Genomic DNA, 25,139 nt, shown 5'->3' on the forward strand with positions numbered 1-25,139 from the left:
TATTCAGCAAATATTTATTGATCATCTCTTCTCCATAAGATAGTGTGATAAACACAGTCATGAATAAAGTTATTTTCCACAAAAGGACTTTGCAGTTTTAACGGGGGGCAGTAGGGATTGTGCTATAGAAATTCAAAGGCAAGGGAAGTCACTTCTGTTGTGGGGCCCTGGGAGGAGCCTCCAGGCTGGAAAGGGTTAAGGTGGAGGTCTCCGATAGGGGCAGCGTCCACAGTGGACTGGCTGCAAAAGGCCGTGCTCAGCATTCAGACAGCATCACACACTCTGCTTTTCTCTACCAGGGAGGCAGGTGGGGAAGGATAGCGATGGGAAGGCAGGCGGAGCTCAGAATGTGGAAGGGGATCCAGTAAGGCTTGGAAGTTTGCACCTGATCTGGTGGGTGGTGAGGAGCCCTTGAAGGGACAAGGAGGCGAGGAGCACTCAGCTGTGTTCTTACACTGATCTGCCACTGGGGTTAGAGACAAACGTGGTGGGAATGGAAAGCCACGCACAGTCACTAGCGCCTCTGGGGGGAGAATGGATGTGGCTGGTGAGAGAACAGGGGGGCCCAGGGAGAGTCCGGCACCAACCTGGGGGGGGAGCCCAGTGGGTGTGAGCACCCCCACTTTAGAGATGAAGTGATGGAGACATTCAGATGTTTAACCCCTTGTTCAAGATTCCATACTTGATAAATGGCAGATCAAACTCCCAACATAAAATGTGGGTCATTTCTTTATTATTTTATTTGTATTGGTTAACAATGATCAGCCATGCAAGAATAAATGATTATTGTAAAATCTGCAAACAATGTAGATATGTAGAGAATCCCTTCCTTGGAGCTTGACCTTGTCAGACAGGTATAGATGAGTGTTCGGGGGCAGCCGTAAAAACTGCCAGAGACTGGGCTGCTTATAACAAACGCGTGGTCTCCCAGAAGCCCACATTCAAGGTGTCCAAAGGCCTGGCTCCTGGAGGCTCTGGAGGAGAGCCTGTTCCCTGTCTCTCAGCTTCTGCCGGTTGCCAGCAAGTGTTGCCGTTCATTCACTCCAGCCACTGCCTCCATCTGCACACAGCAAAACAGCATATCCTGAAGTGCTCAACCTTATAGCCATTATTTTAAAATATCCGGAACACACAGGACCGTGGGAGTGGCTGTTGGAGAAATTTTCATGAAGGAAGAAAGATTACAACTAAGTTTTAAAATGCTAGTTTTGTTTGTTTTGTCTTGGAGAGGAGGTAAAAGTGGGAGTAAAAATAGGGAGTTTGGTGTAAGGTGGGAAAAGCAAAGGAAACCTGCATGGATGGGCTGAAGGGTGTGATGGGAGAACAGTGAGAAGTACGTTTGGGGAAGCAATTGGAAATAGCAGCTAAGCTTAATCACAATCTATCAAAAGGGACTTGTTGAAGAATTAATGTGTGACTAGGAACAGGGAGGTTATGGGCTTGTCAGCTCGACAGTGGGCACTCAGTTCCACTAACAAATGATGCCCGTGTGGGCAGACAGAATGATGGACAGACAGAATGATGGGCAGGCAGATGAATGCATGGGCTTTACGTGAAACAGGTCCACTTGGTTGCTGACAAGATACTGTTTTAAAGTTCCATTTTGCCATACTTCGAACAGCTTGTCATTAGCTCAATTTAGCCACATGTAAAATCACTAAGGCAGACTTCCAGAGTTCCCACATGAAAATCAAATGTAAACCAGCAGTGACCTGCTTCAACACCATCATTGGAAGTCAGAAGTTGAACTCTTTTTTGATGTTTAAAGCCTGCATAATATTCGCTGTATTATTATTCAGCATATTACTATTTCCTTCGTGATGGAAATTTGGTTTATCCCAATTTTCTATTCTATCAAAACACCGCTACATAGAAAATCCCCATGCACATATTTCTCCTAATTATGGAAATATTTTACATAGAAGACTCTAGACATGGGATGAAATTCCCAGGTTATTGGAATTTTAAAATAGATAGGTACTTCCAAATTGACCTCTTACAAATTATATGAATTCGTAAGCTTCCAACTGTTATGGAGTTACCCATTTTGAGAAATCTGTGCTAAAAGGACCCAAACAATGCTGATGACAATGATCAGGATAATTAAGTACGCTGGGAAGACAACAAAATGATTTAGATCTTAGACAAGTCATTCTAGGTGTCTCCACTGTTTCAGTTCTTGAGTTCGTTCATTCTTGTGCTTTTTCGTTTTACCAAATAAAATAGCTCCTTGATGTCATATGAATCCACGCTATGCTTAATGAGTATTGGTTAGTAAAATGCCTATAACTAGTAATCTTCATCTATGCAATTAAATATTAATTCATAAAACACTTCAAATGTAAACAATAATTAGTAAATGAAAAGTACATAATACCTCAATTAGAAAAAAATCACTCCATTAAAAAGACATTATTTGTGTGATAAAAGAGATTGCCATTTTTGTATTTTTCTACAAGGTTAAAGAAAACTAAGTCAACTTATACAAGTGAATTTTAAAAGACTTTAGGGCGGGCATGGTGGCTCACGCCTGTAATCCCAGCACTTTAAGAGGCCGAGGAGGGCAGATCACCTGAGGTCAGGAGTTCGAAACCAGCCTGACCAACATGGTGAAATCTCATTTCTACTAAAAATACAAAAAAATTAGCCCAGTGTGGTGGCACGTGCCTATAATCTCAGCTACTTGGGAGGCTGAGCCAGGAGAATAGTTTGAACCTGGGAGGCGGAGGTTGCAGTGAACCAGGATCGCACCATTGCACTCCAGCTTGGGCAACAAGAGCGAAACTCCATCTCAAAAATAAATAAATAAATAAATAAATAAATAAATAAATAAAAGCCTTTAACCCAGAATGCTGAGTAAATTGGCCAAAAATGCTAACCTATGCATTTCAATACTATAGGAGTTGCATGGGTAGAAATAACTAGATGAAATACTTCTGGTATTTCACCTTCCCAACCCACACGAGCCAGTGTTTTTCTGTGAATAACAAAAACAGCAGAATTTACTTGCCTCTCCATAAGAGGTTACCACTTCTGTGTGTTCCCCTGAAACAGGTGGTGGCTGGGTGAGAAGGTGGACGGCACTAGGGCAGGAGATGGGGGCTCCAGTATCGTGGGTGAGCTTCCTAAACCTCTGCAACTTTCAGCCCCTAAATGGGATGAGCCATCAGAATTTTTAGCACAATGCCCAGAACAAAGTAAGGATTTGACAAATGACGCCTCTCTCCACATTGTTCTGTCATCAGCCACCGCATCCTGTACCTCCAAGCCCACTGGGCTCCGGCTGTTTCCATCACATGGAGAATGACTCAGAGCCTGGCCTCCAGCCACCCTCCTGGCCTTTCTGCTTCTCACTCTGCCACTGGCTCCTCATGGACCACCAGCCTGGGTGTCCTCAGACATACCACACACTTCACTGTGGGAGTCACGCAGCCCTCACTGCTCCTTCGCCAGGGAGCCACGGGGCTTTCCTCCTCAGGAGGACTCTGCAAGCAGCTGGATGAAGGGCCCTCCCGTCTCTCATCCTTCCTTAATTTTTGTCGCAGCTCTCCTTCTTTCCACTCAGTGCAGTGCACACTGATTGATCCTCCATCTTCCCCAAAAGACAGGAACAGCATGAGCAGTAGAGAGTAGATTCCAATGATAGAAAAGATAGTCAGTGATTTCTCATTTCCATTGATCATCAATGAAGAAAATGTATCCTGAAGGTCACGTACCTCCTATGGGACTGCTGCATCCTCAGCCTCCTGAATTTCAGCCCAGCACCTTCCTCCCCAGCACAGCAACAGGTCAGCCCTTACCAGCATCCCTCTCTTATTGCCTTTGTGCAGAGCCAGCACCAGGGCCAGGGGAGGCCTTGGGATTGTCCCTCCCCAACAATCTGTGAAACAATCCTTTATGTCACCAACAAAGCACAGCCTTATGCACTGGTGGTCAGTCCCTCCCAACACCTCTGTCACTGTAAAGCTGGCAGGCAACCCTCCAAGGTTGGCCTTCCCAAGCACTGCACCTCTAGGTGACAGAGTGTGTCCTTACCTTGAAGCCTGGGCGCCCAGTCTATCCTGTCCAATGAGCGAGCTGTGGAGAAGGGGGGATTCCGGGTTAAGGGGAGACTAGCAGGGCTCCTGCTTTTATGTTGCCCTGTTGGGAAGGCTGTTAAAGAAACACAAAGTGCTAAGCAGTGAGGATAGAACATGTTTTCATTATTTAAACCAATACATTCCACAGATGGAATAATAAGAAATGCTACAACCAAGCTAACTGAATCCAACAGCATATCAAAAAGATAATCCACAATGATTCAAGTGGGTTTCATACTAGGGATGCAGGGACGGTTTAACATACGCAAGTCAATAAATGTGATACATCACATAAATAAAACTAAAAACAAAAATCACATGATAATCTGAATAGATGCAGAAAAAGCCTTTGACAAAATCCAGCATTTCTTTATGATTAAAACCGTTCATCAAAATCAGCATAGAACGGACATACCTTAAGGTAATAAAAGCTATCTATGACAAACCCACAGCCAACATTTTCCTGAATGGGGGAGAGTTGAAAGCATTCCCCCTGAGGAAGGGAACAAGACAAAGATGCCCACGTTCACCACTTCTCAACACAGTGCTGTTCACTACAGCATTGGTTATAAGAGCAAGACTGGAAACAGAACAAATGGATACCCATAGCGGGGTGCTTAAGTAATTTTGGGAATAGTCATGGGGTGCAGTACTTTATAGCTCTGAAACAATACAATGGATTTACATTTGAAATGTGGAATGATAACTAAGGTGCATTGCCCAGTGATATATGCAGAGGTGCAGAGGACTTTGTGTAAACACGATCACACATCAGCCTGCATTCCAGGTGCATGCTTCTATTTGCACATGGATTGCAGGGATGATATGCAAACAAAAATGTTGACTTGGTGTTTGGAAGTTCAGAGTGGAAGGGAAACTTCCTTGCTAACCTTTTATGATATTTAGAGTTTCTAAATGTGAATACATAATACATTTAGAAATCTTAGTTAATAAGAAAAGCCTCTGTTCCTGGCCTCTTGCTGGCACATGTCAGGTGGAAATGGGGCTGTCATGCTAATGTGTGCAAACTGAGAAAAATCCAAGAATGGGAGTCTGCTTTTTTCATCATACAAATAATTGTTAATAGAAACAGTATGATAATTGCTCATTGATATACCATGCATATTCTATTAGATAATAATAAATTTCTGAAATTTGAACTATACTTACACATGGAAATTGAAATATATGGATGAAACATTGTGGCTTCTATAGGCAATTGTTTTATTGGCATTTTACAAACTGATCATCATTCCTCATGGCACGGGTCTATGTGATATTAAGTAGCTTGTTATGCTTGGGAAAGGCAGTGATGACCACAAGAATGACTTCAACTACTAAAGTACAATGGAGATTTCAACAATGTTTTGTTTAATATTTAAATATTTCATTGTGCTCCCAGGCTTTTTCTCACCCTAATAGCTCTCATCCATATCATGTGGGTCCCATTAATACAGATACCTCCGAATGCACCACTCTTCCATTATATCCAGTCAATTGCTGCTTACCTTGGGCCTACAACTGGGGGAGGGCAGGGGCTGCTGGCCACCTCCTCATCTACAGTAAGAGTCAATGAGCAGTTAAATGGATACTGAAAACCATTTATCCCGCTGGAGTGAGAAATAAATGGTTTCTTTCAATAGCGTAGTAAAATGCATCTTTTCCAAACTATTTATATGACTCAAGGCCCATCTCAATTTCAGATGTGGTTAGCCTCAATTCCTGATTCTCACCAAGGTGTGTAATGTCATCCACAGCCCAGTGCAGAGGAACACGTGCTGCCGTCAGACTGCCAGGGTCCGATCCCGCCTCCTCACTCACCCCGGGAGATCCCTTTAAGCCAGGAGTCAACAGTGAGGATGGAAACATGAGTGCTTTTTAAAGTCCTGAAAGTTCAGAGGCAGACTGTCAATTTCTCCTGCACCCCTGGGCACACACCAGGAGAACTTTGTCTCCAGGATCAAGTAAGTGCCTGTGACAGAGTTGTGTCCCTCAGATTCTGTTCACCACAGGTGACACTCGATGCAACCCCAAACCTCTTCTGCACAATCCCAAGGGGTGCTGACTAATCCAACCCAAAGGCTGTGATGTTTGGCAGAGGCAGAAAAGAAAAGGCCCGGTGTTCTGGGAAAGACCACCTTTAAATAACACAGCACCCTCATAGCCCAGAGAGACAGTTCTAACTATTATGCCAATAAACCCGGAAAAGACCAAATCCAATTTGACACATATTTCCTTTTTCGTTTTGATTTCATGCCCCCTCCCTCAACCTCCCAAGCAGCATGGATACCCCGAAGGCCCCTGGGAACTCTCTCCAATTGGATCTTACGTGGAAAGTAGTTACCCACCTACAAATCCCCATCATCAGATATGCTCTCCACAATCAAATCTTTAGAAACACAAACACCAGGATAAGTCATTAGAGAGAGGCCCACCCACTCCTCCCACCCTAGCTGAAGCCATGGTGCTTCGCACAGGATCCCCTGGTGTTTCCTCTGGGCTCACAGATATCCCTACAGCCTCTCTGGACATTGTTTTATACTTGCAAAATCATTTGCTCTCATCAGACCCCAAATCCTCCTTCCCAAAAGGAGCCCAGAATCAGGTTTCTGTACCCTGGAGATGGCGCTTTTTCCTCAGGAAGTGAGTTATTTCAGGGTACGTATCATTCTCCAGTGTCAATGGCTCCTGCAATTATAGAAAAGAAAACATTAGGAGGGTGAAATGATGCCATACACGTCACACAGATCTGATAGTCTCTCGACAACTTGAGAGAGAAAATAAGAAGGGGTATAGTGATTGAGTCAAAGGTCGAAGTCCCCCAAAACTGGCACGGAAGACACCTGTGGAAAAGACAAGACCTTTTCTCACAGAATTTATCTTTAAAGTGTATCTAGATTGGCAGTTTCACAACTCTTAATCCATGGGGGAAAACTGCTGTGGAGGGAAACACCTCTGCATTGCAGTGGATCGTGGATGCTGCCATCTACCACACCCCAGTGTGCCTGGCATGGGTTGGTGAGAGGCTGCCAATCAATAGCACCACACCAAGGGAATTGCAGATGTCATAAATAGTCCACATTGGCAGATGTTCATGTCTACATTTGATTAAACTGCAGATGACATTGATAATGCACACTGGCAGATGTTCATGTCTACATCTGATTGGAAAGAAGCCAGGAAAGTAACATTTCTGTTCAAGACAAAGAAAAGTGTCTTACATTGGCAGCGTCTTCTTTTTTACAGATGTCTTGTACAGTGTCCTCATTAGCAATGTCATATACAGCGTCCTTATTAGCGAATTCGTATACAGCATCCTCATTAGCGATGCCATATACAGCGTCCTCATTAGCAATGTTGTATACAGCGTCCTCGTTAGTGATGTCGTATAGAGCGTCCTCATTAGCGATGTCATATACAATGTCCTCATTAGCGATGTCATATACAGCAACCTCATTAGCTATGTCTTGTAAAGCATCCTCATTAGCGATGTCATATACAACGTCCTCATTAGCGATGTCGTATACAGCGTCCTCGTTAGCGATGTCTTGTACGGTGTCCTTATAAGCAATGTCGTCTACAGCGTCCTCGTTAGCATGCCTTGTGGGTGTCATTAGCGATGTCATATACAGCATCCTCATTGGTGATGTCTTATATGGTGTCCTCATTAGCGATGTTGTGTACAGCGTCCTCGTTAGCAATGCCTTGTACAGTGTCCTCGTTAGCGATGTCATATACAGTGTCCTCATTAGCGATGGCTTGTACACTGTCCTCATTAGTGATGTCGTGTACAGCATCCTCGTTAGCGTGCCTTTTACGGTGTCATTAGCGATGTCGTATACAGCGTCATAATTAGCGATGTCTTATACGGTGTCATCATTAGCGATGTTGTGTACAGCGTCATCGTTAGCGATGCCTTGTATGGTGTCCTCATTAGTGATGTCGTATACAATGTCCTCATCGGCGATGTCATATATAGCGTCCTCATTAGTGATGTCGTATACAGCGTGCTCACTAGCGATGTCTTTTTTTTTATATATATACTTTAAGTTTTAGGGTACATGTGCACATTGTGCAGGTTAGTTACATATGTATACATGTGCCATGCTGGTGCGCTGCACCCACTAACTCATCATCTAGCATTAGGTATATCTCCCGATGCTATCCCTCCACCCCCCCACCACAACAGTCCCCAGAGTGTGATATTCCCCTTCCTGTGTCCATGTGATCTTATTGTTCAATTCCCACCTATGAGTGAGAATATGCGGTGTTTGGTTTTTTGTTCTTGCGATAGTTACTAGCGATGTCTTATACAGTGTCCTCATTAGCAATGTCGTGTACAGCGTCCACGTTAGCGTGCCTTGTCGGTGCCATTAGCAATGTCGTATAAAGCGTCCTCATTGGTGATGTCTTGTACAGTGCCCTCATTAGCGATGTTGTGTACAGTGTACTTGTTAGCGATGGCTTGTACGATGTCCTCGTTAGCATGCCTTGTACGGTGTCATTAGCGATGTCATATATGGCATCCTCATTAGCGATGGCGATGCCCTGGGCGGCGTCCTCGTTGGCGATGCCCTGGACGGCGACCACATTGGCGATGCCGTGGACGGCGACCACGTTGGCGATGCCCTGGGCGGCGTCCTCGTTGGTGATGCCGTGGACGGCGTCCTCCTTGGCGATACCCTGAGCGGCATCCTCGTTGGCGATGCCCTGGGCGGCGTCCTCCTTGGCGATGCCATGGACGGCGTCCACGTTGGCGATGCCCTGGGCGGCGTCCTCGTTGGCGATTCCGTGGGCGGCGTCCTCGCTGGCGATTCCGTGGGCGGCGTCCTCGCTGGCGATGCCGTGGGCGGCGTCCTCGTTGGCGATGCCCTTGTCGGCGGCCTCGTTAGCGATGTCGTGTACAGTGTCCTTGTTAGCGATGTCCTGTGTGGCGTCCTCGTTAGTGATGTCGTGTACGGTGTCCTCATGGGGAGCTAGAAGAACACAGAGTTAAGGTCAGTGCCCTGGTGCTGGAGACTGTGAATCACCCAGGGGCTTGCTTGGTGTGATGCATGGAGGTGGCTGATCACAGCATGGGCCAAGCTGATGCTGGGACATCCTCCCAGGTGAACCTGCACTAGTGAAGCTAAGGGATGTGGCTCAGAACACTTTCTGCAGTGGGAATCAGTTTCCAGGTTCAGGTATGCATTATCCAGTGAAGTGGGGAAATATAAAAAATAAAAATTGACAAATTCATGAAAAGCCTTCCATGAGTGCAAGTGTGAGTTTTTTATCCACTTTACATTCAGTATGCATTCACACATACAAAATATTTTTACAAGAAATCAGAAATTTTAATTTTTGTCAGTTATGTTAAATCTAACTTAGCTGCCAACATAAAGATTCTATCTCATTTACTTGGTCTCGAGAAAATCTAGCACATAGTAAGTAGACCAAAATGTTTATTAAATGAAAACACAGAGCAGAGATAGGGGGGCTGCTAGGCAGACTGGGTTGCACTTGATTACCTGGATGATAATAAACTGCACAAAACCTCGGTCAAATTAATATTGAAACTGCCTTTTGCTTGGGCTCGTTTCCCTTGCGGAAGAAGGATGACCAAGAAGATGAACAGGAAAGAAATGAGAAACAGAGGCCTTTGCTTAGTAGCTAAAGGCCACCTTCTGTAACATGAAATAGTCTGCAAGTGGCCTTGAACTCTGCCGTGATTTAGTGACAGAGTTCCCTCATGTCTTCTACCCAGGTTGAAGTCCAGCAAAATTGCGACTGTCCTCTTTACAACTTGCGAGACCACACTGCTTCTGCATTTGCCTGTTGTATGTATGAGATTTACACTTGTTTTAAAGCAACATTTTGTTTCAGTTGGGCTGGTGGCCATACCCGGCACTAGCCAGTCAATAGTGAGATGGCTCCTCATGGAGGAGGCTTGGCTTGAGGCTCAGGGTCTTTAACCCACATATACAAGAGAGTTGCCACTAAGGGATGGAAGCCAGGCTAATAACCAAGTGCCACACAGAGTTCCTATCTGTCCCTCCTCACCATTTTTGGCTGGCAGGATTTGAGCATTTTAGGGCTTGGGAAGATAGTATTACTAAATCTACTAAAATACATCACCCATCCTTATAGACTTTGGCCAGTTGCTGAGCAGATTAACTTCACAACTGAAGTGGGCCACACTGGCCTTTGTGGTCCCCCACTCCTCTTAGAATTTGTGAGCGTGGGGCCTACTGGAGGAGGGTGGGAGGTGGGAGGAGGGTGGATCAGGAAAAATAACTGATATTAGGCTCAATATATGGGTGATGCAATAATCTGTACAGCAAACTCTCATAACACACATTTATATATGTAGCAAACCTGCACATCCTGCACATGTACCCCTGAACTTAAAAGTTAAAAAAAAAAAAAGGGATCTGTGAGCTGAGCCAAACACCTGGGGATCTTTTTGCTTTTGACACACTGATGACTATGCCGGTCCGTGGGGAGATGAGCCTATAACTGCCCTGGGTTGTGTGACCATGGAGGCCACTTTATGATGATAGGCAGTGTCTGGGGCCTTTTGGGCTCGTTGCTTTAGGGCTTATACATGAATGCTGGACTCCCTGTGTGGTGGTGAACACCCCATGACTAAGTGCATGTCAGCGTCAGCACTGGCCCACACTCCTGGGTTCGTGTTTTCACTTTTTCATTCAGGAACTCGGGAGCTGGGGCCACTCCCTTGGCCCTTCAGGTTCTCCACCTGAGCAGTGGGGATAATAAGGCAGACCCGGGGATGGCTCTGGTGAGGGTGGAGGAGTCACTGTACAGAGAGAGTAGAGCGGGGGTGGATTTTATTGTTAGAAGTGGACACTGGTTATTGGGTTGTATAAGTGGGAAATCTCTCCTGAGAAAACACACAGCCTCACCTGTACAGAAACACACACATTCACACCACACGATGCAGCCTCACACAAGACACCACCAATCCTCAAGCACCCAACTCAGCACCACCCAAAAGGGAGCACAACTGCTTCCTCAAAATTTGGCCATAATTTTTCCCTGGGGAATTCAGGTTTTAAAAAAACACTTCCCCTATACTTATTCCTATCACAATCCCAGGATCAGGGAGGCTCTTCATATTGAAACCAGGCAAGGATGCCACACCTTTCTTGGCATCCAGATTGTTTTCTTGGCAAGTGATTCCAGAATACTTACTAGATTCACACCTCAGAGGGGCCACCTGCACCACCTGCAATACAGAAACAAAGCTTTTTGAGGGGTATGTCATGTTGTGGATTGTTTGCACAAGGCTCTGTTTCTCTCAATGAATACTGAAAACTTGATCAGAAAGTGTAGTCAACTTCAAGGCCTCCAAAACAAGGGTAGGATACACACTGGAAAAGACATCAGCTTCTGGATGGTGGATCTCTCAGGTCCACGTAGGTTGGCAAGTGCAAAATACTGAATCCAAGGAGAAGACATTGCTTCCAAGGACAAGGACCCCAAGGATACAGTCTACAACCTGAAGCCGTCACAGCTAAATGCCATTTTGGATTACATATCAGTTGCTAAGAGTCACTTCTTCCTCCCCCTCAGAAAACTGCATTTAATACCTGTCATGGACATTGTCATTTTTTCACATGTAAAGTCAGTTGAAAAAGAAAGACACCAAGAAAGGAACATTTCTATTTCAGAGAAAGCAAGGCAACCTTACCCTCGCGTTGACTGGCCTCTCTCCATCTCCTCTGTCCTTGTGAACTAGAGACTCCTCAGAGGCTAGGAGGACACAGAGCAACAGTTAGTCATAGATGCTTTTGTTCATGAGTTATTCAGGGAGCTCTGCTTAATGTGGACAACAGGACAGTGTGTGTGGATGTGTTTCATTAAAAGCACAGCTTGAGCTCCTGCTAGAAAATCTTCCCTCGTGGAAAGACAGGCAAGAACGAGGAGCTAAGGAGCAAGAAATAGAGTCCCTGGCATTTTGCCGATGGCAACTTAAGAAAATGGGAATGAGTCAGTCTACAAATGGTACTGAAGCACATGCTATAGTTTGATGAGAGTCCCACTGCTCACACTGTGAGGTTTGAAACCCAGCTAAATGGTTTTCTAAACCTGTAAAAACAATATTAGCTTGCAGGATTTATGTCCCAAGACTACTTTTACCTCTGAGGATCCACAGTGGCTGTCACTGCAGTTATGTGTTTTAGCATTTTGCACTTGAATAAAAGCAAAGTTTAATAGATAGATTGGATTCAATTCTAGGCAAAACAGTCTATGGTATTTATTCACTAATCCTTTGTTATAAGTGCTGATGGGAGAATTAGAAGTACTGAAATTATATCCTTTAAAATTAATTAAAGCATAATTATTAATCACACAATATTTTTTCATCCAGGCCTCCTTTTCTTTGTCATGCATGCATATTAATTGAGGATGGAGAATATCTACGCTTGTTCAGGCCAGCCAACATACGACAGTTTACTTCAAGAGAGGAGACATGGGTTGAATGCTGGTGTGTTTTAACTCTGCAGCGCAAACAGTTGCAACAAGTGTGGTGAACTAATCACCAGATGGCCCTTTGCTGCCTTATTTGTCATTGTGCCTTACATGTAGCTTGCAGGATTTGATTACGCTTATGTTTTGTGGTGATCATACTTTCAACTATTCCTAAAATACTGCTTCAGTCTTATCTGTTTGGGGTCAACTGCTGAGGATTTCATACAAATTAATGAAGTTTGTGAATCTAAAGTTCTACACAAAGGTGGAAATATTTGCAAATCATTTATCTTGTAAGAGACTAAAATTTAGAATATATTTTAAATATATTTAAGATATATTCAAAAATCTACAACAAACTGACTAAATAAAAATCAGACAACTCTTTAAAAATGGGCAAAAGACTTCAACATATATTTCCCTAAAGAAGATACAGCCACAGATAGTAGCACAGGAAAAGCTGCTCAGGATCATTAGTCATTAGGGAAATGCAAATGAAAAACACAAGCAGCCACCAATATACACCTACTAGGATGATTTAAAGGAAAATAAGTGTGAAGAAGGACATAAAGAAATTGTAACCCTGATACATTGATGGTAGAAATGGATAAAGTTGCAGCCACTGTGAAAAACAGTCTGCAGTGGCTCAGAAGGTTAAATATAGAACCCCTGTTGGACCCAGGAACTCTACTCTTAGGCACCCCAAAGAATAGAGAACAGAAATCAAACAGATGTTTGTATACTAATGTTTATAGCATCACTTTTCACAGGAGCCAAAAGGTGGAAATAATCCAACCATCAGTGAACAAATGAATGTAATAAAAGCAAGGTGGTCTGCATGCAATGCTACATCATCCATCTGTAAAAAATGAACATAATTTTGATAGATGATACAACATGGGTGGACATTGAGAACACTATGCTTAGTGAAATAAGCCAGACACAAAAGGAATATATTGTATAACTGTAATTACATGAAGTGCCTAGAATAGTCAAATTCATACAAGAGAAAGTGGGATAGGAATCACCATGGGCTGGAAATAGGGGGAAGGTGCTATATTGCTTATTGTGGACAAGGTTTTGTAAGAAATCATCAAAATTGTGGGTGTAGATAGTGGTGTTGGTTATGCAACCCTGTGAATATATTGAATGCCATGGAGTGCACACTTTGGTTAAAAGGTTCAAATGATAAATATTGTGTTATATATATTTCCCCACGATAGAAAACACGCACAGCCAAGCCCAGATGCCAGTCTTGTTAGCTGCCTTCCTTTACCTTCAAGAGTGGGCTGAAGCTTGTCCAATCTTTCAAGGTTGCTGAAGACTGTATGATGGAAGTCATCTGCATTGGGAAAGAAATTAATGGAGAGAGGAGAAAACTTGAGAATCCACACTACTCACCCTGCAGGGCCAAGAACTCTGTCTCCCATGCATTGCTGTCCTGTCTCAGTATTTCCTGTGACCACCTCCTTTTTCAACTGAAGACTTTGTACCTGAAGGGGTTCCCAGGTTTTTCACCTCGGCCCTTGTCAGGACTGATCCTCTCAACTACTGACCATTTCACCTCCATTCATGTCCATGCCACATCAGGCTGTGTTGTCTAGATGGAATGAATCCACCCCAAATGTCCCTTTCTGGAGGAAGCCACCATTATGCTGTACCTCCAAGCATAATGGTACATCCACACACACCAAGGCACCTCGCTCATGCAAGGTGTGTGTCCTCTAACAAAGTTTCACGCTCTAAACCCAGATAACTTTTCAAACCCAAGTTCTGTTGATTCCCCTACTTTGGGTGCTCCATAGATGCTCATTTGTCTACTAAACACTGCCCCAGGCAATTAAATATTCCAAAGTGACCAGCAGAATTTTTATGTTAATTCTGACATTGCGTTGTTAGTACAAGTGTTTTTCCCCCTTCAAATTTATGTCTTTGTTACTGATAGATGTAACTGATAATGCGTTTTTCAGCTATGTTGCCAAGCATATTTATATAAAAATATACTCAGATTGTTTTCAGAATTTGACAAAGATGATAGCAACAATGATAATCTTATTTGTTTTATACTAATCTTTATGTGTTACTTTCATCATTTCTTACATATTGGGGCCTAGCATACATTGTACGGTGAAATTAGTGCTATGCACCATGGTAGAAATATAAATTGGCAAAAGTAATTTAGAAAATAGTTCCCTTGTTTCTTAAATTAGGCTGGGTGTGGTGGCTCATGCCTATAATCCCAGCACTTTGGGAGGCAGAGATGGGTGGATCACCTGAGGCTAGGAGTTTGAGACTAGCCTGACCAACACAGCAAAATCCTGTCTCTACTGAAAATACAAAAATTATCCAGGCATGGTGGCGTGTGCCAGTTGTCCCAGCTACTCGGGAGGTTGAGGCACGAGAATTGCTTAAACCTGGGAGGTGGAGGTTCCAGTGAGCTGAGATTGTGCCACTGCACTCCAGCCTGGGTCTCAGAAAAAAAAAAATTTTTTTTGACCAAAATGTCATTATGCATTACGTGACTGTATATGAATGCTAAAAGCTACATTACTCATCAAAGAAAATAACAAAGCAATTAAATGTCCATTAACTGATAAATGAATGAACACTATCTGTATGAGTAAACACAGCAGACTATGAAGGAAAACACATGACCAGCACATGCTAACACGTCAATTAACTTCAAACATAGTATGCTAAATGAAGGAAGTCAGATTCCAAATACATATATATGTCCATTTCTATTAAGCAAGTGGGAAATTTATGGAGATGGAATGTCACAGCAGTATTGCTTAGGGCTGGAGATGGGGGTGGGGATTAACTGCCAGTGTGCAAGAGAGAATTTGGGTGAGGGAAACATATTTAAATTAGATCGTGGTGATGGGTGCACACAGTATCAATTTAATAAAGCATCAAATTGTAGACCTTTTCAGTGGGCAAACTTTATGGTAGGTTCACACCCAATATAGGTGTTAAAAATAAATTAATGTTACGGAAATTCTTGTCGGGTTTTTAACAAGCCAAGAGATATGCTGTGAAAGCAGCATTAATTCAAATGGTTGTCACAGGTCACTTAAAGTTAATCAGATAGTTGTCCTACAAACATAGGGTGAATGTTATTCATGAATTTCCTGAATCTATTGCAATAATCACATTTTTTTCCATTAAACTCTTGAGGTAGCTAATTTTATTTATTGCATTTTCAATGTTAATCTACTATTTCATATATTGAGATTAACTCACATTAGTCAGAATTTACAGTATTTTAAAATATCACAGAATTTAATTTACCTTATCTGGTTTTGGTTTCAAGACTATACTAGCCATTTCATTTAATTGTACATGTAGGGTATTCTAATTTATGGAAAACTATTACATCTTCCTTGATTTTTTTTTTTTTTTAGAAATTACTTCTAGGGATCTATATGGTAGAGTCCATGGAGAATTGTTTTAATTCTTCATTCATGTCTTCAGTGGGTATAGGATTGGTCATATTGGTCATAGTTTTCTGCTTGGATTTCAATAAGAAACTTGTGGAAGAACCTGAAGGGTGGGATCTTTGAGGGAGCCTAAGACAGAGCAAGACAAGCTAAGAAGGAGGGCAGTGCCACAGCAGAACTGCCATTGATGCCCCCTCGCCTAGATTGCGGAAGAGACATCCAGCTGTAGACACTGAGGTGCAGGAAAACAATGGAGCACCATCAGAGAAAGCAGTGCCCAGGAACAAGGAGGCACTGATGGTGGCAAGGGGCAAAGACAGCTGCCACGAGGCTGTTCACATGAGGGTCTCAGGCTGCATAGACACCCACACCAGCTGAGGGGTCCTGGTTTTCATAAAGTGTGTGGCTCAGCCAGGCCACCAACAAGCAGTTCACAAACAGTAGTAATACGACACTTTCCAAAGACCTTACTTGAGTAACACGGTGATCCTCACAAATTTCCAATCAGGATGGTCGCACAGTTCCTCCTGCTTTAGGACTCAGAGCCTGCCCGTGGTCACAGTGGGTAGGTGCAGACTCTGAAGATGCACTTTGGTCAGAGACCCCGCTGAACTCTGTCTAATGAGGACCTCTGTCCTGTCTGCTGACCACCGGTCAGAGGTGCAGGCTGCAGTGGGGAGTAAGAATGCCACCTTCTCAATGTTTGGAAAACTCCCTGCCAGAACTGAGAATGGCCCTTTCTAAGCAGAAGGCAAGCTCAGACTAAAGAAGGAGGCCGAACACATCAGGTTGGCAGATTGCCAAAGATTCACTCAGGGAGAGCCCACATCCTGGGCCATCTTGGGTGGTGGCAAGATGAGGTAGACGACTGCTTTTGCAACACATACCTGACAACAAAAAATCAACAACTGTAAAAGAGCCACAAAATCCCCAAATATTTGCAAATTAGCAATGCACTTTTAAATAACTCATGGGTTAAAGAAGAAGTCTCAATAGAAAATTAAAAATACTTTTAACTACATTAAAAGAAAATGTGACTTGGCAAGATTTCTGGATGTAGCAAAAGCAGTCCTTAGAGGGAAATCTATAGCATTGGATGCAATATACTAAAAATCACAAGACCTAAAATCAGTAATATCATGTTTCAATTAGGGAACTATAGAAAATAGAGGAATGCAATGGAAAGCAAGTAAAAGTAATAAACAACATCACAGAAATCAATAAAATTAAAACACTGAAATCATCAGAAAATCAATAAAACCAAAAGCTGGTTCTTTGATATGCTCATTACAATGAATGAATTGATATGCAGGCTAACCAAGAAAAAGAAGATAACACAAATGACCAATTTCAGAAATAAAAGAGGAGCCATCTCTACTGAACTGTTAGGCATTAAAAGGAATATCATGAACAGTTCTATGACCGCAGTTTGATAACCTCAGTGAAATGTATCAATTCCTTGAAAGGCAATCTTCCCAAGGTCATGCTAGGATCGTAATTTGAATAAACTTATGTCTATTAAATAAGTTGAATTCACATTAAGAGCATTCCGAAAAAGAAAGCACCAGGCCCAGATGGTTTCTCTCATGAAATCTACCGAATTCTTCAACAGGTGAATAAAAAGACAAAAATTCATTTAATGCAATATTATTTGGTGATTTAATGTGCCATTTTTTGCCATTAAGGCATAAAAAAGACATGAAAGCAGCTAAAGCGTACATCAATTTAGTGCAATAAATTCATCTGAAAAAACTACATAATATATGATTCCAACTATATGACATTCTGGAAAAGGCAAAGCTGAAGCGATAGTAAAAATATTAATAGTTGCCAAGGTTTCTGGAGAAAGAGGACAGAGATTAATGAGAAGAGAGGATTTTTAGGGAAGTGAACATTTTCTTTATGAGACCATAAGGGTGAACATAATGTTTTAAATATTTCAAAATTCATATATATGTATAACAGAAAGAATGAACATTATGCAAATGTAGACTTCAGATAATAATGTGTCAATATTTTCTCATTATTCTAGCAAATGTACCACAGTAATGTAAGATGTTACTAATAGGTGAAATTAGGAAGTGAGGGTGAGGAGACAGAATAATATGGGAACTTCGTGTATTATATACTCAATTTTTATTTTTATTTATTTATTTTGAGATGGAGTTTCACTCTTGTCACCCAGGCTGGAGTGCAATGGCATGATCTTGGCTCACTGCAACCTCTGCCTCCTGGGTTCAAGCGATTCTCCTGCCTCAGCCTCCTGAGTAGCTGGGATTACAGGCACCTGCCACCACACCCGGCTAATTTTTTTGTATTTTTAGTAGAGATGGGGTTTCACCATGTTGGCCAGGCTGGTCTCCAACTCCTGACCTCAGATGATCCGCCTGCCTTGGCGTCCTAAAGTGCTGGGATTATAAGTGTGAGCCACCACGCCCGGCCATATGCTCAGTTTTTATGTCAATTTAAAACTCTCTAAAGAAATATATTAATTGAAAAATAAAAATATAGCACCACTCTTTCAGGGAGATCTATGCTTATGTTTAACAACCAGGTAAATTCTAGACATTAGCTTGAAACATTGTCTATCATTCAACATGAACCAAAATTGACTTTTAAGTAGATATTTACTTTTGTGGTGGTAGCAATATTTACTGACCAGGCAAATTCGAATCCTGACACATTAAAAAATATGGCTTAGTCTCTTCGTAGTTTCCTCTTATATATGGGACACTGAATACTCCCCGCAATTGCAATTCTTGAATCAACTTAATTAATGAACTTCCACAGTACCTTCTTGTGGGTACCTCTTCTTCTTTACCCGGGAGCCATGAGGTCTCCTACACTGGTTGGTGTGCACAGCATATCTTCTTGTATTCTCTATCAGAGAAGATGCTGGTTAATGCATTTACAATAGATAGGGCTGTTGACATCTTGCTGACAGAAGACCAGAGGGAAAATAGTGATAATCTGTTCTAAGTTTAAACTTATGATCCTTTTCTTTACAGGCTTCCAAGCAGAGCCCACTGAATCAAAGTTGGGTTTCAGGAAGATCACGGAGTTCAGTGAGCACTCAACACCTCTATCAGACAGACTGCGTGGGCAGTGCCTTCCTGGAGAGGAGAATACAGCAGGATGACTGTGAGTGCAGGGCTGGTGCAGAGTGGGGGCCCGGATTCAAATTCCACTAAGCCATGTGGACCTGGCAAGCTCATGTCCTCCCTCTGCCCTCAGTTCTCTGCACTGTCATAATGTAATTTTAGCAATACTTTTTAGGCCCTATTTAGGCCCTACTTCTTAGTATCACAGTACAGGGCTAAAAAATCACTAAATACAGGAAAACCTTAGAGAGGACTGGTACTTCAGTAATGTTCTCTAAGTGTTTACTACATGCCAGGAGGAATAAGCTGGACACTTAGCAGTGGCGGAATATGGAGGGGGAATTTGGATGGCTCCAGGGCAGTGGAGCATGCTTTCCTGTTCGGCTTTTCCGTGGGCATGATGCCTTATGGTTTATGGAGAACATCAGCCCTGCAGGGGGTGCAGAGGAGGGGCTGTGGCTGAGATTTTACACTTGAGGGTGCTGACATTCAGAGATGATAAGTGACGAGCAGAACCTCAACCCCGCTGAGTGAAGGACCTGAGATGGGAAATGTATTTGGTTCCCTAGAGAGAGAGATTCCTGAAAAACTGCCACCTCTTCATCACGCCCTGTGCCAGAGACCCAAGAGACCCCTCACTGTCTTTCTCCAGTCCTCCTAGCCCAAGGTGTGTGGGTGGACAAAGGTGATGCTCTGGAGGAAATGCCTGAGATAAGGACAGGTCCTTAATGATAAAGAATTCTCCTTTCTCTTTCAGATCCTTGACCTCCCAGTATGACAGCTTAAAGGCTGTCATCTCTGTGGCCTGCCTCCCCTTTCCCTTCACCCTGCCAGCTGCCTCTCAGTGACTGTCTCCTCCAGTGACTACACTGAGGGACCAGGGACTGCTTGCCTCCCGAGGCTGCTCAGACTTTCCGACACTGCAAAATGATTGTCAAAAGATGGGTCTGCAAAGAGTAACTTCCCTTCCACTGATCAAACCTGAATATGCAAGCTACTGTGAATTAACTGGAAAAGTGGCCATGTGGGCTGGTGCTTTGGTGATTTAATGAATTAAGTCTGCAACCCCCACTGCCTCCTTGACTATTGATCAGAGCTGCCTGCAATAAGGTCTGGCTAAGAATGGGCAGTGGCTGCATCAGCTCTGGGTAAAATTTGACCTAAAATGACCAATCTCATTCACTAACCTCACCATAGTCTTATGGGTTCAATGGACCCGTCCAATCCTTTGCTCTGTTCTCTCCATCACCTTCCTGTGTAATTTTCCTCCACCATGCACATAATAGAAACATGGCACAGGGGAGCTAATCACCTCTTTTATCCCCCACTTCAGGCTCACACATAAGTTTATAGTAAAAGCCTTTTCAAATGACTGCTTTAACTGCTGCTATAGCATGTGTCATCAGTTGAATGGAATCTGTCATGTGACTTTAAGCAACCCTTTGTTGAGAGACAAGATTCAATACTAGGGACAGTATTCTAGTGTACTACATCATTGATTTTATGTTATGAAGATCATCATTTATTGAAAATGTATAAATAATGAAGCCCAGCCTTACTCTTCAATGCTGTGTGTGTAAATCCACTGAGTGTGCTGACCCCCATGCTTGTACCCACCTGCTAACACAGAAAGAGTCCATTCAGAAGGGAGGCACAGCTCCAGCACTGAGGCTGTCCATACCAGCTTCACAAGAGAGTTGCCACAAGGACGACGGATACCCAGATAACAACCAAATGGTAATTTGAGTACTTAATGGTCATGATCCCTAAAGTATGTAGCTCAGAGGGCTTGTGGTGATAACTCCATCAAGACTCTAAAGCATCTCTCCAATTCTTATTGGACTTGATCCATGTCTTGAGGAGACCCAGCTATGACACGCAGGCACCACATTGTCCTACTTAGTGCCTCCCTTAGTGTTTCAGAACCTGTGATTTGATCAGAAACATAGGCTTTCTATGTTGGTTTCACACTAAGGACTATGTGACACCTGCAGGAAGATGTCTACATAGCTACCTGGATTACGAGATCATGAGGCTCTCTTATGTGAGGGATGGCGTTTGGGATCTCTGCAGGCGTGGGTAATTCCAGGCATAGAGGGTGCTGGAACTCCCTTGCATGGTGAATAGTGATCTCTTCACTGGCTGATAAATAGAGGTTGTAGTTCAGGCCTTCAACATTAGCACCGTATGAGTAAACATTTTGACTCTTCACTATGCAGCAAGTGAACCAGGGCACATTTATTTATGTGGCTTAGTTTCTCCATCTGGCATGTGGGCTCAATAAACAAGCTCACAACATATGGGCATGATGATGATGAGGTGTGAACTAATGTAAGTAAAGTATGTGGTCTGATTTGTTAAATTAAGAAAAATGGCACTGAGAGTTGTGCTGGGTAAACACAACATTTTTTTCCTGGGGGAAACACACATAGACACACATTCACAAGCAAATCATGCAGACGTGCACACAGACCACCTCACCCCACCCCCGCCCTAATACACACATACCCACACACAACCTAATGTGAACACGTTCCCAGAAACTATACATAGATAAAAAGAGTATGTCACCTGGAAAACCAGTTTCTTTTACTATACCCTACATCCTCATTCCCACCAGATGTCTTGGATCATGGAGGCTCTCCAGACAAAAGCCAGCAGTTAAGCTCCAGATTTCCTATAGAATCCTTTTCTAACAACCAGTGAGTGATTCCAGAATACGTACCATTGAATGTGCTCCCTGAAGTCACCTGTAATTAGAGAAGGAAAACACTCTGAGAATCAGGCTATGCTATGGATGGCTCACACAGGTCTTTTGTTCACTTGGAAACTCTGGGTAACCAAGATTGGAAATAAGGTTCAAGTCAAAAGCCCCAACTCTAGAGTAGAGTTCCCTTAGGAAAGCACAGGAGCTTTTCTTGAAGAATGTTTCTGTCTAGGTAATTTTGGAGTAGCAATTGCAGAATTCTTATCTAAAGTGGAAAGCTTGTTCCTGAAGAAAACATCCCTTAACACGCAGTGTACTATCTGACACTGCCAATTTTGCACGTCCTCTGGAATCAGGTGTCAGTTGGTAAAATACACCTCCTCCATCCCCAAGGAAATATTATCTAACATCTATAATGTAGTGGATAATTTTCCCATAGCTGATATCAACTGAAAAATAAAGGATCCAAGAAAACAACATTTACATCTTAGGCAAAGACAGGCTACTTTACCTTGGTAGTAGAGGAGGGCTCCCTTTTCACACGCCTTTTGGAAGGCTTCTTCGGGTCACCTAGGGGATGTGGAGGGACACAGCATGGCTGTCAGTTCATTGGCAGTGCTACTCATGAATGACTCAGGGACTGGAACTTAGGGGTGTGCCTGGTTAACAAGCATGGAATGAGCTTCTCCTGGACCATCTTCTTCATGGACCAAGGAAGGCAAAGAAAGAGCAGCAAGGAAATGAGAGTAGAGCCCTTGGCTTTCCAGGTAATGGCAAATGAAAGCAACGTGAAATAATCAAACTCCAAATGAACAAATGCTAAAATACATGCTAGGATTCAACCACAGCATCCTGTCACTTCTTCAGACCCTTTAAAAGCCCAGCAGGACTGCCACTACCTTCTTGACATCTACCAAGTCCCTTTCAACCTCCACAGACCCACATACACTGCTACTGCATTTATCATGGAGGGTATAGGGTTCTGCCTTGTTTATGTGTGAATTTTTTAAAAACTAGATTTAATACCATGCACCAGCATTAATTATATTTATTTCTTTTCTTGGTTATGAAAATAATCAGCCAGGCATAGTGGCTCACACCTGTAATCCCAGCAGTTTGGAAGGTGGAGGTGGGCGGATCATTTGAGGTCAGGAGTTCGAGACCAGCCTGACCAACATGGTAAAACCCCATCTCAACTAAAAAAAAAAAAAAAAAAAAAACCCAGCTACTCAGGAGGCTGAGGCAGGACAATCCCTTGAACCTGGAGGCAGAGATTGCAGTGAGCTGAGATTGCACCACTGCACTCCAGCCTGGGTGACAGAGACTTCCTCTCAAAAAATAAAAAAATAAAAACTCAGGCCAGGTGTGGTGGCTCACGCCTGTAATCCCAGCACTTTGGGAGGCCGAGGCGGGTGGATCATGAGGTGAGAAGATTGAGACCATCCTGGCTAACAGAGTGAAACCCTGTCTCTACTAAAAACACAAAAACTTTGCCAGGCGTGGTGGCACGTGCCTGTAGTCCCAGCTACTCGGGAGGCTGAGGCAGGAGAATCGCTTGAACACAGGAGGCAGAGGTTGCAGTGAGCTGAGATCATGCCACTGCACTCCAGCCTGGGCAACAGCGCAAGACTGTCTCAAAAAAAAAAAAAAAAAACCTCCCCTAAAAAATAATCAATTATTAAAGATTAGAAAATACTGAAATACTTATATTTTAAAATAACCACTATAACCATACATTTTCCGTTCAGTCTTCCTTTGCCCTGTGTTTGCAGTCATCATGTGAGGGGCTGCCTATGTTCAGCCCAGGCAACCCACAGCGAGAGAGGGCAGAGCGGGGAGATGGCCCCTGGTGAGCACTGAGGCTCTTCAAACCAGTTGCCGAGGGAGTTGCAAGCAGGGTGACACATGAGGCTCATTATTTAGTGGTATTTTGTGTTCTTACTTGTCTTGTCCCCAGGCTGTGAAGCTCACAGCCTTTTTTTTTTTTTTTAACATTTCTATAGGGGTCATTTGAAGTTCATAACACCATCAAACATCAGTACAGGGTCTTCCCATTATTTACCGGCTTTGGGATATGTGCTGAGGAGTGGCCGCGCACTGAAGGAATGTGACCGGTTGTCCCAAGTGTTGTCCTTCAACTCAAAATCCGCAACCAGTTCAAAAGCATTTGGGCTTTTATGTGCCTTTCACATAAAGACTATGACACAGCTAAGCTATTCATGTACTAATACCTGCCCTGAGCTGTGTGACCACAGACACCACCCTATAATGTGGCCAGTGTGTAGGAACTCTACAGGCTCAGATCATTCCAGACATACATGCAGATGTTGGAACTCCCTTGCACAGTGACTCATGATCCCAAGGCTGAGTGCTGAGGGCAGGTCAGTAGTTCAGAGCCTCAGCATTGGGGCTGTATGCTTGGGTTCCCATCTTGGCTCTTTTGCTGAGGGGCTCATAAGCTTGGGCACATTCATCACTGTCTTTTTCTACCCAGCGAAAGGTGATAGTAAATCAATCATGCCATTTGTTTGTGGTGATGGCCGAATGATTTGATGTAGGTAAAGTGTACAGTATAAGTGCTCATGAGGCTTAATTATCAGTGAAATGTCTTGCTTTAGATTTCACAGCTTAATAAGGCTCAGAGGCTTATTCACGCCCAGGATTCTGAACTCCCAAGTCATTGTTCTATGACATACACCTGCTTGGCCTAAAACCGACCACTTTATCATAATGCAGACCCAGTTTTGAAAGAAGCAGATAAAATTGTCAAAAGTACTGTGTCTGCCTCAGCGCACACTCAGTGCGCTCCACACAAAGGGCATCACCATCTGCCACAATGGCCCAGTGGCCTGGCTGGCACAGACAGTGGCAGAGCAAAGGGCAAGAGATCCCTAATCCCATCACCATGGTCGATAGGGCATCATAGACATTCCAGGGTGAAGGCACAATCCACATTGTGAGGTCCAACTGCTGCCATGTAGACAGGTGTGTTTTTACATGTACAGGAAGATCATTGAAGATAAGTGTTTTATATCCATGGTTAACGATGAGATGACCATGAAATGAACACCAGTGTACTGGGTGGAGCAGCTTCTCTATTCAGTCTTCTGCACTAAAGCCTGTGAAACAATATCATCTTGCCTTATTTACTAACAAATACAAGTGCCTCTAAACTTAGACAGTTTCCAAGTCGTGGAACTGATGAGCACTTAGCTCCAGCAGAGAGCTCTGGATGATGGGTCGGGAGAACAAAGACACACAATACATCAAAACAGCATTAACAAGTAAACAGGTTTTCAAAGCTCTCTACATGCAAATTTACACAATTATCCTTTTA

The 25,139-nt window shown here is 43.3% G+C and overlaps 1 protein-coding gene across 8 annotated transcripts in view; it reads right to left on the reverse strand.

Annotated features, from left to right (window-relative positions):
• Positions 1-455: 455 nt before the first annotated feature.
• The window catches only part of LOC117978138 (uncharacterized), a 30,402-nt gene continuing 5,718 nt past the window's right edge, over positions 456-25,139 (reverse strand). For 3 of the 8 annotated variants that reach the window (XM_063603032.1, XM_063603034.1, XM_063603036.1), the window contains exons 2-11: positions 22,314-22,372; positions 21,821-21,845; positions 18,788-18,874; positions 13,831-13,896; positions 11,773-11,834; positions 11,274-11,307; positions 7,301-9,055; positions 6,695-6,767; positions 5,813-5,965; positions 456-1,060 (exon numbers count right to left, since the gene is read on the reverse strand). In XM_063603032.1, the coding sequence (XP_063459102.1) occupies positions 8,388-9,055; positions 11,274-11,307; positions 11,773-11,834; positions 13,831-13,896; positions 18,788-18,874; positions 21,821-21,845; positions 22,314-22,372 (1,001 nt within the window). In that variant the 3' untranslated portion in view covers positions 456-1,060; positions 5,813-5,965; positions 6,695-6,767; positions 7,301-8,387. Of the gene's footprint in view, positions 4,078-5,812; positions 5,966-6,694; positions 6,768-7,300; positions 9,056-11,273; positions 11,308-11,772; positions 11,835-13,830; positions 13,897-18,787; positions 18,875-21,820; positions 21,846-22,313; positions 22,373-25,139 lie in introns of all 8 variants that reach the window. The other 5 variants (XM_055105432.2, XM_055105433.2, XM_063603033.1 and 2 more) reach the window with 4 other exon arrangements.

This window comes from Pan paniscus, chromosome 23 (genome assembly GCF_029289425.2).
Source record: "Pan paniscus chromosome 23, NHGRI_mPanPan1-v2.0_pri, whole genome shotgun sequence".
Lineage (NCBI taxonomy): Eukaryota > Metazoa > Chordata > Mammalia > Primates > Hominidae > Pan > Pan paniscus.